The sequence below is a fragment of the Xiphophorus hellerii genome, chromosome 4 (genome assembly GCF_003331165.1).
Source record: "Xiphophorus hellerii strain 12219 chromosome 4, Xiphophorus_hellerii-4.1, whole genome shotgun sequence".
Lineage (NCBI taxonomy): Eukaryota > Metazoa > Chordata > Actinopteri > Cyprinodontiformes > Poeciliidae > Xiphophorus > Xiphophorus hellerii.
This window is the reverse complement of record NC_045675.1, coordinates 23,482,701-23,494,696: the sequence shown is the minus strand read 5'-3', so window position 1 is coordinate 23,494,696 and position 11,996 is coordinate 23,482,701. Positions and strand designations below refer to the sequence as shown.

At 38.2% G+C, this 11,996-nt stretch overlaps 1 protein-coding gene across 2 annotated transcripts; it reads left to right on the top strand.

The window, feature by feature from the left end:
• Positions 1 to 665: 665 nt before the first annotated feature.
• vegfd (vascular endothelial growth factor D) lies at positions 666 to 8,936 on the top strand. 2 transcript variants are annotated; one of them, XM_032559665.1, is made up of 9 exons: positions 4,222 to 4,546; positions 4,647 to 4,875; positions 6,937 to 7,153; positions 7,221 to 7,341; positions 7,461 to 7,530; positions 7,616 to 7,743; positions 7,816 to 7,931; positions 8,116 to 8,234; positions 8,655 to 8,936. In XM_032559665.1, exons 2-8 carry the CDS (start codon positions 4,768 to 4,770, stop codon positions 8,217 to 8,219), a joined length of 864 nt encoding a protein of 287 aa, XP_032415556.1. In that variant the 5' UTR covers positions 4,222 to 4,546; positions 4,647 to 4,767; the 3' UTR covers positions 8,220 to 8,234; positions 8,655 to 8,936. The 2 variants fall into 2 exon arrangements, with proteins under 2 accessions (XP_032415557.1, XP_032415556.1); XM_032559666.1 differs by lacking the exons at positions 4,222 to 4,546; positions 4,647 to 4,875; positions 6,937 to 7,153 and adding exons at positions 666 to 814; positions 3,485 to 3,657.
• The last annotated feature ends 3,060 nt before the right edge of the window (positions 8,937 to 11,996 follow it).

The window sequence follows — 11,996 nt, the reverse complement described above, 5'->3', positions numbered from 1 at the left end:
GCAATCATTCATGGCAGAGAGGATCGGCTATTATGAGTTTAGAGGCAGAAGGAACAATGATTAATGAGCTCCAAAATCAGATTTTATTTTCTACATTATGAGAAAATAAGAACGGTGAGACATTCTTCCACTGCGTCGGACCAAAACTGAATTTAATGTTTCGGTACGTACTTCCTCATGGCCTCGGATAATTGCTCCTTGAAAATATCCATCCTGCCCTGTGGCTGAAAAACGAGCTTCTGGAAGTTGAGTAGTTGGGGTGAATAAGATGTTTTTAGCTTAGAATTCTTTTTGGTCAGTGATGTTTTTTTTTCCCTCTCATAATTCTCCTCTAATACTGTTTTCTCATGAATTGACCTTAAATAAATACTAGTAAAAGCATTGTTGTTCAAACCAGGGATGGACTGGAAATAACAGAAGGATCACAGCAGACCTACTCAAAAACACCTAGTTGTTCACTTGAGACCTATTTGAAATGTGCAGGTTTGGAAGTATCCATGCTGTGACATGACCAATTTAAGGCTGAACTGATGCATTTCATTTAGTTTTGACTGTATGGCTATGACTTTATCCAAGTATCTCTTGCAGAAGACATGCTCATCATAGAGTTAACATATTCAGTAGTTTGAACAGGACTAGACCAGCATTGGGTTGTTGGTTGTTACCTTTGAGATAATAAAATGCCAGAATCCTGTTTATTGCTGGGAATCGAAGCTGTAATTTTTTTAATCATACGCCTAATTCTTCATTGCTTTGTAACAACATTTCCTTGTTTGACAGGATGGACCTGCTTCATTTCTCAGTGTTGTTGGTGGTGAGTTCAGTTTTCTTTACCAACAACCTCACTCTTTATGTTTGACTTTGCTGAAAGATGTTAGGAATATGTCTAGTAAGTTAAACTGGATCAGCATGCATTGCACTATAAAACTTGACCACTTCTTACTGTGACTTACTAATGGTGTTTTTATTTGCATAACATCACCAAATCAAGTAGAAAATATGACCATACCAAGCTGTATATCAATCAGTGTTGTATAAAGTACTGAAATCTCAGAGTCAAGTAAAAGTATAAGTACCTCTCCAAAATATGACTTTGGTAAAAGTCGAAGTCACTGACTGAAATGTTACTTGAGTTAAAGTCTTAAAGTATCTGAAACTTCTTGTACTTAAGTATGGAAATTACTGTAAAAATGGATGTACTCAAGTAATGTAATGAAAAGTACAAGTAAAAAGTAAAACAAAGCAAATGCAGTTTGAATGACATTTTTTATATTTTGGTAAACTTGTCAATTACACTTAAAATAATGTACACAACCAAGTGCAGGCAAAATTAAACCTGCTAATAGATATACCTGCAGGCATCATTTAGTTAAGAAAATTAGGTGCTTTACCTATAGCACAAGGTTAACTTAACCTGCTTTACAACTGAACCAGCTTCTTAGTATACCCTCCAGGACAGAAAATACAAAGTTTTTGTAAGCCTTAAGTTTTCCCTTCAAGTAAGGTCAGTGCTGAAAATGAGAAAAATAAATAGTACAGAAAATGCGGCCAACATGAAGAAAAAGAGCTGTTACGATTACTCTACTTCACAAATCAGTGAATCAGTCAATCCTACAGTCAGTAGGTGGTGCACACAACTGGTCATTATGCAAAAGAAAAAAAGAATTGGGAGGGAAATGCAGCTTATTGGCATCTGTAAACCTGGTTTTGAACTTGCATGCCTTTCCTATATTCGTTAAATTTAGTCTAAATTGCTATCGCTATGGCTTCTGTCCCCCCTTGAACAGAGGAGTCTAGGTAGCCTGCTACAGTCAACATTAAGCCTAAGCTAAATACACCACGTATGGAACTGAAACAATGCCAAACAAAGTTCATTTATGGTCAAGATTTCACAATACAGTAGTGCCTAGTGACCAAGCTATAGTTACTGAAACAGGAGGATTATAACCATTTCATAAGACGTTACCTCGATGTGTTTCTTCAAGTTGGACGGGGAGTTTTTGTAAGATAGAATTTCCACATCTTCGGGCAGGAATAACATACACTGCATGCGGTACGACGAATATTTAACACCCACGAAAGAGTATATTGTGTTTAAATAAGGCCATGGACTCTCATCACCAGCTGGTGGTTCCCCTGGAGCCGTGTCCGACGTAGTTGCAGTCGTTGTGGTCTCCGTCTCCTCCTCCATGTGGCTGCTGCTGATTGCGAGACTTGCTTTGTGTTTAATGGGAGAAGCGCAGCAGGTGTATCCTATTGGTGGTGATGAACAAGCCCAGGCAAGTAGGCTACGGACTTTGTTCGGTAGCCTACTTGCTACTTGCTAATCAGTAGGTGGGATCAAAACACTTGCGTTTCTCTCTCTCGCTTTTTTGTAACGAGTAACTAAACCACACATTGAAAATGTATCGGAGTAAAAGTACGCAATTAAGTTCGGAAATATAGTGAAGTAAAAGTGAAAGTCATCAAAAATTTTCATACTCGAGGAAAGTATGAAGTACTCCAAAATATACTTAAGTAAAGTAGTGAAGTATTTTTACTTCGTTACTATACAACACTGATATCAATAACATGTAACTTAACTGTTATATGATTGTAACCGCTTGACCTGGTGGATAAATTCCTGATGTTTCTCACTGGGTAGCCATTGTAGGTTCAGGAAACTCCCTTTGCATGAGAACAGACTCTTCCAGACACTGGACTTCTTTTCACAGGCTTTCTTGGTTTATTTGAACTGATTTTAATATTCTGCTATAAAATCTTGCTACATTTGATTACTGTCCTTTGTTATCCTGAAGAATCACTTAACTGACTGTAATCACAACCAGATGTTTTAATGACACCAGAGGATAAGAAGGGATGCTGAGACTAAAGCAGCTATTTGAGTTTCAAGTCTCTAACTCTGTGTGTCGTCTGACCTAAATCAGAACCAGCTGACTTTGATGAATGGATACATTGCATCATTTTATGTTTCAGCTTTGTACTAAATTAATTTCTTTTTTTTAATGTTTAATTCTTTGCATATATCCGGTGTTTGCATGAAGAGTACAAGTCTGAATCAGTTGAAACTAACTAACATAATAAAAATACCTCATGAAGTAAATCTGGTTTATTATACTGGAGTGTGACATGATTGCATTATTTTATTGATTCTATTTTTATGTTTTTAATCTTTAGTTTTCATTATTTTACTCTCTTCTCTGTAGCTTTAGTTGCGTAGTTGCGTTTGCGTTTGCGTTGCGTTTGTTTCATACACTAGCTCTTATCAGCAAGTATTTATAAATAGTAACTGAGACTAAACAATTTGGTGCCCTAGCTTGGCCATTTTGATCTAAATTACTAGTTTTATTAATAATTGTCTCACAACATAATAATTATTCATAGCCAGACTCCTTCAGCAAAACAGTCTGGTATTATCTGAAGGTACAGACCACACAGTATATGCATGCCATTGATTTATTCTTTTTTGTGCATCATCCTCCAGTTTGGACAAGTTACTGCGGCTCACAGACTTCCCGGACTGGAAGTTGTGGAAGTGTCTCTTGAAGCTGCAGCCGCCTCGAGTCCAAACAGAGGCTTCTTCTTTTCCACCTTCGGCCGGGTCGCACCGCTCCGCACGGTACGCACCAACATCGTTTAGCCTGGAGATACTTAAAGGTTTGACATCCTGGACAGGCTGACAGTTCATTTCAGCGCAACACGAACACAGACACAGACAGGACAAACCACCAGGCACACTCACACCTAAGGAGAATTTAGAGAGACCAACTAACTTAACATTCATGTTTGTGCTCTGTGGGAGGAAGCCAGAGCACCCCGTGAGAACCCACGCTTCCACAGGGAGAACATGCAAACTACACGCAGAAAGACCCCAAGCTGGGATTTGAACCTGGGAATTTCTTGCTGCAGATCAACAGTGCTACCAGCTGTGCCACTGTACAGCTTTTTTTAAAAGTTTTTTGTGTGTGTGTCTGCGGGGTGTGTGTGTGTGCATTTCCAGCAAATTAAATACTAAACAGAATGGGTCTGGAAGAGTAGGATGTCTAGGAGACGGGTGTGGTGCTGGCATCTTATTTCCCGTCACACGTTACGGTGGTCTGGATCATATTTAAAACACATGTAAGTAATTTCCCTGCTGGGATGAATAAAATACTTCTATTCTATTCTATGTCCCTGCTCTTGGCGCGGCTCAGTAAGTCTAGACTTGACAAATGATAGAAATGAAATTTATAAGTTAATAGATATATTACATATATCTTGGTGCTGTAAGACTACCAACTCTTGAGACTTTGTCAAAACTAAATTTCGTAGCTACTATCACGTAGGGTTGTTGGCCCATAAAATTTAAGGCCATTTAAGGTAGCAAAGCTGTAAAGTAGGAAGTTCTGAAATACAGCAGTAATAAAAAGCTTTTTTACTCAGCAGGTTTAGCAGCCTCATTATCTGACTGGAAACCTCAACTTCTCCATCAAAGCTTTAGCAGGAACGTCCTGGTTAAAAGCCCATCTCTCCTTTTGGATCATAGCTGACTTGGTTGCTGTAACAGGTTGGCTCAAACACACACACACACACACACACACCCACACACACCACACACTCTACATGCAGCTGGAAGATCAAGAGTTTTTTTTGTTTTTTTGACGCAGATGAGTCGTGAAAAGACAAAGTGTGTGGTCTGAGACTCTCAGCTGATCCAGCATTTGGAGAGGCAGCAAACTCTCAGAGCTTTCACAGCCCTGCTCACAGAAAACTGGGAGTCAGCCGTGGATGATGAAGAAGAAGATGCAATGCAGTCTGTGCTGGATCTTTTTCTTGCTGTTGGAGCTGGGTTGGATAAACATGAGCTCCAGCATGCACAGGGATGGTGGCAACAGGGTAAGTTCATTTATGAAACTTTGCATCATTTTTGTAGGTTTTGTTGTAGGTTTTATTCCATGTGCAAGCACAAAGTGACAAAAAAAAATAATAATTTTGCAACTGATGGCCTTTTCTCACAGGTCAATAAGGAAAGCCATTGTACGAGTCTGAGATTGCATCTTGCTCAGACGTTTTATAATAAATTAAACGTTAATCACGTGTTGCCAGGGCAGTAGACTGATGCATGTGTTGCACACTCGAACAATAGTGATGACGGGACATGCGGTAGTTGTAAATTTTCTTTACTTTCCTTTTTTTCTGAAAATACAAACAACATTCATAAATCCGACTTGCGTCACAATATGGCTGCTATGTTCTACTGAGTTTACGTGCGCCTGTTCAAAACTGATCCCTTTCTAAACTCATTTCACTCTCAGCCAGAATAGTTACCAACATATATATGAATGTTCAGCTTAACATGGACAATGAAACACAGTGCTTTTTAATAACAAAACAAAACAAAATATTCATAGGAGAGAGAATAGAGTCATATTTTAATGGAGGGGTAGTGGGTTCCTTGATCTAAAGTCCCCAGCAACTGGTCCCCCACACATGTTTAGTCCTAACAGCAACCATGCTCATCTATTTAGCTTTAACAAGAATACCAGTTAGAAATATGTTAGGCATTTGACTTCATTTGTACTTATTACAAACTATGCAGGCATATATCCAGGTAAACTCTTTCAATTTCAGTTGTTTCTTTATGCACAATCTTTAGATTGACTCTGATACTCAGTCGCAGTCACAACCCACAATTTCAGCTTATACTGGAAATACACCAAACATTTTGATTATTTCATGTTTCTCAACCCCTGTTTGCAGACCTGCCATATGGGATCATATTTTTTCTCAGACATTAGTCTAGGAAGGTCTTATTTTCATCTGAAGTGCTTTCCAGTTTCCTTCTCATGTAGTTTAGATGCTTGGCCATTTAAAATGTAGAGCAATTAGAGCTGAAAAAAATATTACTTTCACAAAAAACTATTTCTGATATGGCATCTGAAATCACGTAGATTTGGCTGCTTAGTTACACTTAAGCAACTTTAGATTCTATCAAACAATGGGGGTTCTGAGTGGCTCTGGTTCTATTTTGTTCTGGTTTGGTCAGCATGGGAACTCTGCCTTCCTGTGGTAGCATGACATGAGGTTTATGGGTTTCTCACACCCTTAAATCCCAGCTTTAAAACGCCTTTTGGAGGTGTGCCAGCAAGAATGTTACAGCCAGCTTACAACATTTTGTTATTCTTTGTACATCCAGCACATGTGTCTTGGCATTTTAATTGTTTTAGCATTTGTAAATACTGTTGGTGATGTTATGTGTTTAATGTAAAAGGTGCTACACACTGACAATTAGCAAGTGTTGTTCAATCAATACCAATTACAGCCAGATTTAGTGTAGAAACACCTGCATGCAGTTGGTGGTTTCACATGGAAATGACTAAATGTAAGTCTAGACTAAGTTATTTATCAGTCTAAAAATGGTTGCAAAGCAATTTTTGAATCTTTGGGATTCTGAAGTGAACGCCAGGTGAGAGCCAACATACCCAAATGAAGAAAACATGGAGCGGTAATGAAACCAATCCTGTGACATGAACTGCCTGCCAGAGACACTCTGGGTTTTTCAGAGATTTCTGTGTACAAAATAATGTTTTGCACCAGAAGGATTTTCACATGTAATTTAAACTGACAGCTAATGTCACTTTATAGTACAACTTTCTCATGTTCATTTGATACTGAATATTAAAAGCCGTCATATTGAAAATGAAATTAAAGCATTCACAGATTATAGTTTTCATACTAATTGTTCATTTATTGTGTATAAAATTTAAATTCTGAATCCATAGCCACACTTGATGAAGACATCTGCATCATGTTAATTTAAATGTTTGCTTTTTTCATTGTGGAATTATGCTTATCACTAAAAATTTTCCAGTTTTCATGAATAACTTTCAAATCACTCATAACTGCACCCCAGTTAACGGATTGTTTAAGTGTTTCTGTGTGTTTTCTTGAACCCAGGGGGCAAGGAGACAGTGGGAGAAGCAGGTCCGCTCATCCTCCAGTTTGGACGAGCTACTGCGACTCACAGACTTCCCGGACTGGAAGCTGTGGAAGTGTCGCTTGAAGCCGCAGCCGCTAAAGGTCCAAACAGAGGCTTCCTCTTTTCCACCTTCGGTCGGGTCGCACCGCTCCACACGCTACGCAGCAACACCGTTTAGCCTGGAGATACTTAAAGGTTGGATCGTGTGCAAATCACTGGATGTGGGTTTGTAATACTATTCATCATTGCTTTCCCTCTTTAGCCATAGAAGAGGAGTGGCAGAGTATTCAGTGTATGCCCAGGGAGACGTGCATCGATGTGGCCCAGGAGTTGGACTTTCATACCTCAGTTTTCTTCAAGCCACCCTGTGTATCTGTCCACAGGTGAGTTTTGCATACAAGTTCATGTAATCCAACTTTTAATCACTTTTACGGTGGGAAAAAAAATCCCTAACACCATAGTATCATGTCAGTCATTGATAAGGTCTGATTCTTGCTGACAGGTGTGGTGGCTGCTGCAACGACGAGGGCCTAACCTGCAGGAATACGTCTACTTTATATGTGAATAAAACGGTGGGTAGCTCACAATGCAATTGAGTTTTGAAGGAGTAAAAGTAGTTTTCAGTAGTTGAATTTAACAACTCTGTCTGTGATTTAGATTTTCAGCTTTACACCTTTTAAACTTGTACCAGAACCCGTGCTGATAAAAGTCGCAAACCACACCGCATGCAGCTGCATGGAGCCGGCAATAATTCGACGTAACGCTCAGCAACGCAGGCGCAGTGGGTGGGTAGAGAAAGTCTCAAAACGCTTTGCTATCACCTTTGTTGGAGTTCATGTTTTCCCCTTGTGGTTTAGCTGCCCTCTGATGAGACAGATGTTGGAAGCAGAGGACTCTGGGAGACTTTGTGCTAGTGGATGGATTTGGGACTGTTCAAGTGAAAAATGCATACCTTACCCCTCCAGTACATCAGGTTTGTTTTTGGTGAAATATTTCTCAGTCTTTCGACATGTTCCAGAATTAAAGGCTCATGTTTTTGTTGTTGTTTTTTTTTTTTTTTAAGGGAAATGTTTACCATGCAGGAATATCCCCCTGGAATTTGTTGAGTTTGGAATGTTGTCACTACCACTATTGCATCAGTAACATCTTTTGTGCAGAGCTTCCCCTCAGGTCCTGGTTGTCGGACTGTGAGATAGACGTGGAGCGCTGTGAATGTCTGCCCAGACCTCAGCCAATTGTGTGGGCACCCACAGGAATTTGATAAAGATTTGTTCAGGTAGAAGTGGTAGTGAGTTTGATCTAAAACTCCCTTGTTTTTCCCAAATCTTTACTCCTTCAATTACATTAAATATTGTCAAAGTACAAACAAATCATTACAGAAAAAGAAACAAATTTATGAAGTTCAACTTTTGTAGGATCAGACCTATAAAATCTGATCCTACAAAATCACTATCTATTTTTTTGTTTTGCTTTGATTAATTTAACCTGCCTGAAAGACCTTTTCGAAATACTTTGCGGTGGAAATAATACACTTGCTTGACTCAAGAGAAGAAAAAACCAAAGTTTGCTTTCTGTACATAAAATTGTGCTGCTCCTAAGACCGCCGCTGAACTCAGTTTAATCCATAGGAAATAAAAGTCTGAAAGGCTTCCTCTTTGTACCTCGTGATCCTCATTGATTTCTCTTTGCCTTGCAGGTGCAAACTGCCCAAGTAGAGCTTCACTGGACATAACAATTACGACAAGCTGCTCAATGAAGAGCAATGACTAACATAAAATGTCCTATAATTTATTTAGTCTTATTTATGCAAATCACTTTAATTATATCAGCTCACTTGACCACGTTAATAGACTGGTTTCACATGACAGGATTAGGCTTTCATCAATGTACAGTGTATGAATTTGTATGATATTGCATTCATTCCTTGTGCGCTGAATGTGTAGTATACACAATAAAAGATTATTTTTATAATTCAAAACTGCTGATATCTTTGTTTCTCTGATATTCTGCTGTTTACATCCAAGTTAGCCCAAAACTCCTTGTTCATAATCAAAGTTATACTTATTCTTTCATTCTTTATTACCAATGTCTGAGCAGGTCTGTGTGGAAAATTTTAGGAAAAGAAGGTCTCTCCACATTCATTGCCACTTCTATGAGAGGCATTAATAATATATATATATACATATATATATATATATACCGGCTCAGTTTTATTTTGTAGCTTTAAAACAATCTTGCACTGACAGTTTAGAATGGAAAATATGGTTTTCAGTTTGACTATATTTACTTAATTGAAAAGTTGTATAACACTAAATATATGCAATTTTTGTTTTTAATAAAATCATCAGGGCTAGCTTTAGTCACACCTCTAAAGTCCCATTAAAGTAACAGATTATTTGAGTATTTTCTAATTACATTAGCGATGTAGTCTAGTAGTAGTGGTTTTGAATGCTAACATAAAGGTCATTTCACCTCTTCAAAATAGGAAAACATGCTATTCAAATAAGACAGATGTGTGTTGATTTTTAAAGGGGCATTTTATAGCACATTAAAGTGCCCATTTTACCTTCAGTTTCTATAAAAATGCTGTTTACATCAAAGATAACTGAAAAGAAATTTGACTTAGTAAATTTACGCTGCTGCCATTAGTCTGCTGGAGCTGAGTGGAGAACGTGGGTTCACAGTGGTGCTCTGTGCTCGACTGGGGTCTGCAACCCCATGAAGGAGCATTGAGTAAACAGGCGGCACTTTGCATGAGCAAGTGTCCAAATGGTTGCCACTGGGGGCAAAAGGATTCCTCAAACATGCATGAAAGAATCCGTATGTTTGTGATGAGAGAATAACATTATAATGTGATTTAAAACAAACAAAAAAGTGTTTTCCAGCCTCATAGTGCCATTTTATAACTTAATCAGTAACTATGCTAACTTTAGTTGTCATAAACAGGCTATCATCGCCCTTTTAAGTCAAAAATGACTAGAAGAAAATAGCTTCTTAAGTAAACTTCTGCAATCAGAGTTGATTATATGTAGAAAATAAAAAATAGTAATAAATGAAGTCTTGCTCAGACTAATTTAAAAGAGCACAATAAAACAGACTTCTTAATGGAAATCTATTCAATTCTAAAAATGTCTCCTTTAAAAACCCCAGAACCATGAGCAAGCAGGGTGAGCAAAAGACTCGGAGCGTCTCAGCGGTCACGGCCAACATTTGTTTTTCTGCTCATTTTGCTGTTGAAGCAGGAAAAAAGAATTGATTTTCACGTGGGTTTATGAAATTTCTTTCCACAACAATGCTTCCAGTCGATAAAATGTGAAGAGGAAGGCGTGATGTTGGTACATTCCTGCTGTACAAGGCTCTTAATTGATTTTTGTGATTCATTAATAGGTCAGACATTGCAGTGTCTGAATGCAGTCGTCTCTGTCGTGAGCGCAAAATATTTTAAACCTGAGGAGCAAATTTGTTTCTCTTTTGTTCTTCCTTTCAAAAAAGGCAAACTAAAAGGAGTCAGCTGCTGCTAGCGGTGACAAAAGGCAGAATTTTGTCTCCCTCTTCTTGTAGAATTGGAGTACTCCTTTTTCTTTTAATGTTCCTGATGTTTACCTGAGTTGAACTCTTTCTGCTAATGTTTCAAGGAAAAACTGCATAAACGAACTAGTAATATAATCTAAATCTTGAAATGTTTTTTATATATACATTTATGACCAAATACCTTTTAGGAAACATAACTAAAATTGCTAGCATCTACAAAGTGGGGACTTCTGAAGCTGTCTATAAATATGATGCAAACCTAGAATACTTTAAAGTGACTCCCACTTATCCGAAACAATTTTTAACAATTAACAGGCAGCTGTAAACCATCTTCTGAAAATCCCCATGGTTCATAACTGTGTCTTTATACACAAAATTATAACTTAATTTGTGAGGAAATCTGATCAGATCTTTATTTTAACACAGAACTTGCTTTCTAAAATGGATACTTTGGAGATGATATCAAAATCCTGACCTTGTTTGTTTTTCAAGCTGATTAATGAAAGTTTGGATTGTGAAAGGATCTCATCTGCTCAGACTGACAGATTTCTGAAGTTTCTCTCAGTCAGCCCTTTCACCTTGGAAAATTTAGCTTATTGACACAAAGCAAAAGCCTGTAAGAGCAGTGTACAGGCTCCAACATCTCATCCCTACAAAGAGGTATTGTCAAGATTGTTTTTTCTTCTGTGTTAATTTGAGTTTTCTGTGTGTTTATTTTGGATTTCTGTGTCTTGAGTCTTTGTGTTGTCCTGTCTACCCCTTGATTGTTCCCAGGTGTGTCTCCTTCTGTGACTACCGTCTGTGTATTTAATGCCACCTGTGTTTCTGTGTATTTGTCAGGTCCTTGTCTTGTTTAACCTGTCTATCTGTTGCGCTGTCCATTCGTGTTTCTAGTTACTACCAGCATTGAGCCTTAGCTTTCCACTCAGCTATGCTGCCTTTTTTTTTTGGACTTTATACTTTGGACGTCATTAAAGATCATCATTTTTGCACACCTACCTGGGTCCTCAGCGTCTGCCTCACCACTTCAAACAGGTATGAAATTTGGCTATTAGTTTTAGGGGTGAATAAACACCCGGTGTCACCTTTTTTTTCACATAAACCCTATTTAGTTGTTTGGTACTTGGTTCACTAAGTCTTAATTTCAGCTGTGACTTTATAGTTAACAAAAAGTAAAGCATGGATCCATGTTGGTCTGGGGAAACATGAGGCTAATGGCAAGGAGTGAATAAAACAAAAGTGCTTAAATACTGGGAAGTGTGATTGCTGGAACAATGGAGCAGAACTAATTACAAAATGGATGCAGCTGTGAGGGAAGAGCAGAAAGCAAGCAGAGGGAAAGAGAAATAACACAAAGGAGAAAAGGGACAAAAACACCAGCAGGAGGAGCTGAGGAAACAGACTTGGCCACAACTGGACACAAGAAATAAACAACAAAGATGAACTCACTAAAATAACTAAGAACAGACTGAATTAAAGTGAAACAGTCTAATCAAAGGGGAGAAAC